This window comes from Sinocyclocheilus grahami, unplaced genomic scaffold, assembly GCF_001515645.1.
Source record: "Sinocyclocheilus grahami isolate Dianchi unplaced genomic scaffold, SAMN03320097.WGS_v1.1 scaffold1152.1, whole genome shotgun sequence".
NCBI classification, from domain to species: Eukaryota; Metazoa; Chordata; class Actinopteri; order Cypriniformes; family Cyprinidae; genus Sinocyclocheilus; species Sinocyclocheilus grahami.
This window is the reverse complement of record NW_015506331.1, coordinates 265,862-272,781: the sequence shown is the minus strand read 5'-3', so window position 1 is coordinate 272,781 and position 6,920 is coordinate 265,862. Positions and strand designations below refer to the sequence as shown.

General features: G+C 39.1%; 1 protein-coding gene across 1 annotated transcript in view; it reads right to left on the bottom strand.

The window, feature by feature from the left end:
* Positions 1 to 6,920, bottom strand: part of LOC107567377 (interferon-induced GTP-binding protein Mx1-like) — a 26,277-nt gene that overhangs the window by 5,904 nt on the left and 13,453 nt on the right. Inside the window, exons 8-12 of the mRNA XM_016253065.1 lie at positions 4,100 to 4,222; positions 3,880 to 4,012; positions 3,630 to 3,788; positions 3,352 to 3,428; positions 2,982 to 3,245 (exon numbers count right to left, since the gene is read on the bottom strand). Of these exons, the coding sequence (XP_016108551.1) occupies positions 2,982 to 3,245; positions 3,352 to 3,428; positions 3,630 to 3,788; positions 3,880 to 4,012; positions 4,100 to 4,222 (756 nt within the window). The remainder of the gene's footprint in view (positions 1 to 2,981; positions 3,246 to 3,351; positions 3,429 to 3,629; positions 3,789 to 3,879; positions 4,013 to 4,099; positions 4,223 to 6,920) is intronic.

The window sequence follows — 6,920 nt, the reverse complement described above, 5'->3', positions numbered from 1 at the left end:
TTCTGTTCATATTTAAGTACAATAAATATCACATACTTTAAGACTTTTACTCAAGTAATATTCTAAACAGTGACTTCAACTTCTACCAAAATAATTTTCCGGTAAAAGAAGTACTTTTACTTGAGTATGGCTTTCAGGTACTTTATACACCACTGGGAATACGTGAGCAGAGGTACTGTTATTAAACATCCCGCCGCCGCCCTCTCTGATGAAAGCAACGTTTATATGAATATTTAAATATGTGCTGCAAGCTTTCCTCTCAGTAACAAAATAAACATAAAAAATTTAGAAAACAGCAAGCATTTTTGTTTATAAAAAGCATCTGTTCATAGCAACATGGGTATGTTTGCATGAGCTCTGCAAATTAGCACTCCCATGAAGTCACGTCACGTGTATTTACATGGCACTTTATTCAATATATTGTTTAAAAGCAATCAGCAGGATTAAACAAACATGAAAAACAGTGTCAGTGTCTCATTTCATCAAAAGCAACACTTAATTTGCTTCTATAAAGCGGCTATCCACTACGCGATAGTGATGGGTCGTTCTTGAATGATTTGTTCATTTTGAACGAATCTTTAATATGACTCGGGAATGTCGAGTTGTCTCAGCGAGGGATTCGTTCATTTCGTGTTGACCGCGCATGCGCAACATCCAATAGGTTCTGTACAGGAAACAGTGAAACCACAGAACAGTGGTTCTCAAACTTTTTACACCAAGTACCACATCAGAAAATATTTGGCTCTCCAAGTACCACCATAATGACCAACATTAAAATAGAGTAGCGTAGTAGGCCAAATTATTCAGCTACAGCAATGCACAGTTAAAAAATGAGGCAGTTTTATTCCTAATAAGAATATTTATTATTGTTATTGAGGTTTTTGATGAGCGAGTGACAGAGATCTGTGTTTTGTCCATCATTAGAACGGCCGCCTCTGAGGCAGTAAATTAATAGCATCACATTTTCACCAGTTTGCAGGTTATAAAGTTGATTGTATAGACAGCATTTCTTGAGTAAAGGAAACGCTGTACTTATTCAAACATCAGTTCTTTATTTACCCTTGCATTGTGAAGAAGTATACATCTGTCTTCAAACTGCGTGAAATTGTATAAAAACATGGAGGCGGGTGGAGTTATGAGGTTTGACTGACAATTTGAGGATCCAATGGCATTACGAGGTTTAGTCACAAGCTCTTTTGAATGCTTTTCATTGGTTAAATATTTGTAAAACCCACAAACCGACATAACAATAACCAATAGCACTGATTTAAAATAATAACGAAATATAATAGAGATAAGGAAGTTTTTGATAATTTTCCATGGCACACCCGACAACAGTGGCTGGGAAACACTGTTTTAACATTAATTTATATTCAAGTCAGTGATGTACCACACTTTGAAAATCAGTGGACTATAGGCTATGCAGTCCGTACCGGAAAGAGACATGATTAGTTCATCTCCTGAGTCTTCGGGTACGAGTCGTTAATTATTTTGTCACGTGACGTGAAAGAAGCAATGGAAATAATAGAAATTAGTTAATAATTCCCAATCTTCCTTACAAACAAGCGCGTAGTTTGTTTTTTACAGTTATGTAATTTTTCTGGTCTCAAATTTTATTTGAGCTTTATAGCTTTTTATTTCTTACAATTGATAAATTTATTAATTTCTTTTCCATAATGAATGTGGTAATAAAAGATTGGTTAATGCTTTAAACGTTATCCGTATGGTGGGGAAAAACACTTTAATAATTCCTAAATATAACACATTACAAGATATTGATCCAGGAAGCAGTCACGTGACAAAAGAACGAACGACTCGGACCCAAAGACTCGGGAGATGAACTAATAATTTCTCTTTCCGGTACAAACTGCATAGCCTTATGCCTATGGGGCTGTCACGTGATGAACAAATGACTCGAACCCGAGGACTCGAAAGGAGAACTCATCAATTCTCTTTCCGGTACACACTGCATACCCTAGTCTGTGGCTGTCACGTGATGAACGAATGACTCGAACCTGAAGACTTGGGAGATGAATAATCATTTATCTTTCCTGTAAAGACTGCATAGCTTTCCTTACAGGGATGTGACATGACAAAAGATTGAATGACCTGTAGACTCGTGAGGTGAGGTGAACTAACAGACTGCACAGCCAGGTAAGCAATTAATTAATCATTTCTGTTTCTTATAATTTGGTCTTGGTTGCATTATAGTTTATATAGTGTGATCAATGTTTGAGTAAATAGATGTGTTGGGGATTTTGGATATTAACACGTAACATTTTAACTATATTCTGCTGAAATGAACGAAATTAACAAAATGACTTTCGAAAAAGGATTCATTCATTTTACTGAACGAGATTCAAAGATCCGAGTCAGTAAAATGATTCAAACTTCCCATCACTACTATGCGAACATGTCACCTCCAAGGACTCGACAGATGAAATGAACCCAGATAAGAGTGCCACATGAAAGATGGCGGAGCCTCAGCATGACGTAATCGTCATGGATCAATGGTAGTACGAAGGTGTTTTGCAGCCACAACAAACTTTTCTGGAAAGTTAGCATTGGCAAGCCGTTTCAAACTCCCAAAAAGAAGACAAAACGAACTTTGTTTTGGCAGGATTTTGTTCTAAATGACGTCACATCAGTTCGCTCTTCGATTTCGCTTGAAATATATCAGGGCCTTTAGCCGTCATAGCAATTCATTAACCACACCCCTGCCTTGTCAGTTGTCTAATGAAATGGTTGTTCTGTTTGCCTGTTTTTTTGTTCCCGTTTTTCCTGGTTGTTAAATTGTTTGTTACTTTTATTAAATCTCCGGCACATAGATCCACGTCTCTGCCAGCATTTCATCATGCAACATTACAGTATAAATATACTTTTTACTGCCACATTTTGGGGTTCCTCATAATCCATAGTATTTACAATTTTAAAAAAAACAAAAAAACATTTTAAATAATTTTATGATATGGTATACCCACCTCATAATAGAGAACCAGTTTCTCTGGTACAAGATTTCTCGTATCCAGCAATGCACAGCCTTTTGAATTAAATATTGTGTCATCATCATCATAGTGATTCTTGTCACTTGTTTCTATCCCAGTCTTTTGAGGGATGTCAGAGTCATTGAGTTTCTGTTGTAATACCTTGTCCTGAGTAAAGACCAGTTTCTCCATATTAATGAACTCTTTAATTCTTTTCTCTGCTTTAGCCTCTTGCTTTGTCTGAATGTCATTAACCATGTTCTGAGGAATACAAGGTAATACATGAAAAATTACAATAATAATAATAATAATACTAATAATAATAATAATTGGGTGAATAGTATTAGTTGTTAGTCGTTTTACTTACAGAGACAATGTATCTCATTGGAGGGTACTGGTCAAAAGACAAATAACATACCTCCCTGAACACATTCTGAACAATCTCTGAAAATAAAATGTTAGTTTGACATGAAGGAAAGTGTTTTAATTTAAAGCAATACTTAGGCTTTTTTTTTTTTTTGAAAAGGAAAGAAAGAATGTTTTTTCTGTATGCTGTAGATTATTTTGAATGGGACATAATAAATGTTATCTCATTTCTATACTTGTCAATAAATTACAAAACAATAAAAATAAAAGACACTGTACCTCGTACATCTTTCAGTGTTGCCATAGCTGGCTCTTGAAGGGCTGCCACATGGTTTTGGATGACACATTCATATTCACAGAACTCACTGAATGTTAGCAATTCTCTGCCCCGATGGATCTCATTATACTTTTCTATCATTTCTGTCACTCTTGCTTTGACTACATTTGTAATGATGATAAGAAAGTGTGAGGTTAAGGTATAGTCCTACTAGGAACAAATAGTTTTACATGTTTACATATCTTGACTCACATGATACTTCAGTGCTTCTTAGGTAGATGTCCCATTTCTTGAATACAGGACGTAGGCTTATGTAAATGTTTTTGTCTTTTGAATGTCCTGTTCTACTCAATTCATTTATTTGATCACTGAACTCCAAGATAATCTATATAAGATGATGACACATTTTAAATGCAATAACATTATTTCTGGATAGATAACATTTATGGTGATCTACTCTCAGAGCTCTTACCTCACTGAGAAAAGGTCCCATCATCTCTTCTTCCAGAGGTGGACCCTGCTCATAGTTTTTAAGGTCTCGTTGCACATTGAGTAGCCTAGTTTGAATCTGCTCAGTCAAGGATGGAAGCGATTTCTGTGTCAATAAAAAATACATAGTTTAGATTATGGAAAATGTGAATGTTTCCAATTTCATTTAAGAAATCTGGTAAGAAATAAAAAAAAGAAAAAAATAATTAATTAATTAAAAGAATAAAACGTATTTAACTGTGTATATTTTACATTTACATTTTAATTTAATTTTACAAACTGCAAATACACTATACTGTACTGTAATTACTACTTTACAACTTCACATGTTATTTTATGTTTGTGCTTTTGGAAATTGATCTTTAATAGTGTTTTTTTTTTTTGCATTTATGCAGACTAAGTATGTTCTGTAAAAGTAATTTTTAAGCATAATTGTCCATGAGGACAGGGAGGAACAGGAAGTCAAGGCAGAGCCAGCGGAGCAGAGAGCCAAGGCGGAGCCGGGAGCCAGGGCGGTGTAGGCAGAGCTAATGGAGCTGAAGACCACCAGGGTGGAGCAGGCGGAGCTGAAGAGCACCATGGTGGAACAGAGGGCCACCAGAGTGGAGCTGAAGACCACCAAAATGGAGCAGGCAGAGCTGCAGAACATCAGGGCAGAGCTGAAAAACACCGGGGTGGAACGGAAGACCACCAGGGCGGAGCAGCCAGAGCCGAAGACCACCAGGATCGAGCTGAGGAGCACCAGGACAGAGCAGGAGGAACTGAAGAGCACCAGGGCAGAGCACAAGACCACCTCAACATAGAAGATGGGTCTGAAGATCCCCATGGTGGAGCAGATGATCACCAGAGTGGAGCGGAAGACCACCACAGCAGAGAAGATAGAACCGAACATCCCAACGGTGGAGCAGATGAGCACCAGCATGGAGCTGATTGGGCTGAAGACCATTTCAGTGGAGCTGATGGTGCAGGAGACCACCAAGGCGGATCAGGCAGAACTGGAACAAAGAGCACAGAGAGGTTAACAATGGCCTAGGTGGCAATAACAGGACCGGCAGACAGTTCAGAAATGGCATCTTTGGCCGTAACAGGGCGAGCAGAGAGTTTAGGGACAGCCCTTTTGACCGTGACAGGACAGGCAGAGAGTTCAAAGACAGCCTCCTTGGTCATGACAGGACAGACTGAGAGTTCATAGACGGTCTCCCTGACCGTGACAGGACAGGCAGAGAGCTCAAAGATGGCCTCCTTGGTCATGACAGGACAGACTGAGAGTTCATAGACGGTCTCCTTGACCATAACAGGACAGGCAGAGAGTTCACAGATGGCCTCCATAGCCATGACAGGACAGGCAAAGAGTTCACAGACGGCCTTCTTTGGCCATGACAGGACAATAACAGGTTTCAGGAATGGCCTCCTTGGCTGTGGCTGGAGAGGCAAAGAGTTTATAAGTGAGTGTCAATGCCTTGAGGGTAGCTGAAACGGACACTGCCGCCACCTCTAGAGGTTCTGCAGTGAGTGCCACCTCCTCTGGAGGAGCAGTAGTAACAGGAGTTTCAATAGACACAGAATGTTTTGAAACTGCACTTGCGGCTGTAACATAGGCATCAGGAAACAGGGAGAGTTCAAAGATGGTGTCCATGGTCGGAAAAGAGGTGACAGGGAACACCAAGAGCTTGGGGATGAGTGCCTCTGCTGTCTCGGGAGGAGCTGAAGCAGACGTCACAACCATAAGAGGTTCTGCAATGGAAGTTGCTACCTCTGGGGGAGCTGGAGCGAGACAATTTTAATTTTTGGGTGAACTATCCCTTTAACAGTAGTGAAAAGGGAGCAACTTATAAAAAAATTATAGTTGTTCATATATAATATATATAAATTATAATTTTTGAAAAATAAGCAAAATAAGACAAATACGAAAGAGATACAAATTAAACAAATTTTTCAGATACAGTAGGTTTACTTAACATTTATTTAACATATTTTGTTGGTTACCATTAAAGGGGCCATATGATGCTGCTAAAAAGAACATTATTTTGTGTATTTGGTGTAATGAAATGTGTTTATGCGGTTTAAAGTAAAAAAAACATTATTTTCCACATATTGTACATTATTGTTTCTCCTCTATGCCCCGCCTTTTTGAAACGCGTAGATTTTTACAAAGCTCATCTGTCTGAAAAGCGAGGTGTGCTCTGATTGGCTGAATACCTCAAGCGTGTGACAGAAATGTTACGCCCCTCACCATACTGTTGATGTCGTGTCCCAGCCGGAGCGACGAAACAAAAAACATGAAACCCCATTATAAACGAGGCATTTGTTGCATCCAGTGGGGACATGATTACTGATTATAATGACTTATACTGTCTTTTTATGCGTTGCGTTGCATCGTGCCGTGTAAACATAAAACCATGTCTGCATTTGTGATCTGAGAAATGACAAACTACAAACGCTACTCTACACTGCCCAAAACTCGCGTTTGAATCATCAGTGGCAAATCCTTTAAATGAAAACGTACTTACAGTCTGTGAGTCAGAACTGCCGGCATTGTAGTCTACTCTTCCAGGATCAGGAAACAGTCCTCCATAAAATGTGCTGCACACATCTGGATATTTGGGTTAAACTGTTCTGGAACAGTGTTGTAAATACAACTTAACCACTGATTTGTAGTCGTGTCCTCTTTTGGAAGACCAAACAAAGTAGTTTCGCTTTCACAACGAGACGCACGGCGGCCTAGAGTGAGCAGAGGCGGCGGGGTTGAGAATGGTGCAGCCGGCGGATTCGACGAAGGAGCGGCAACCACATGTGACGACCCC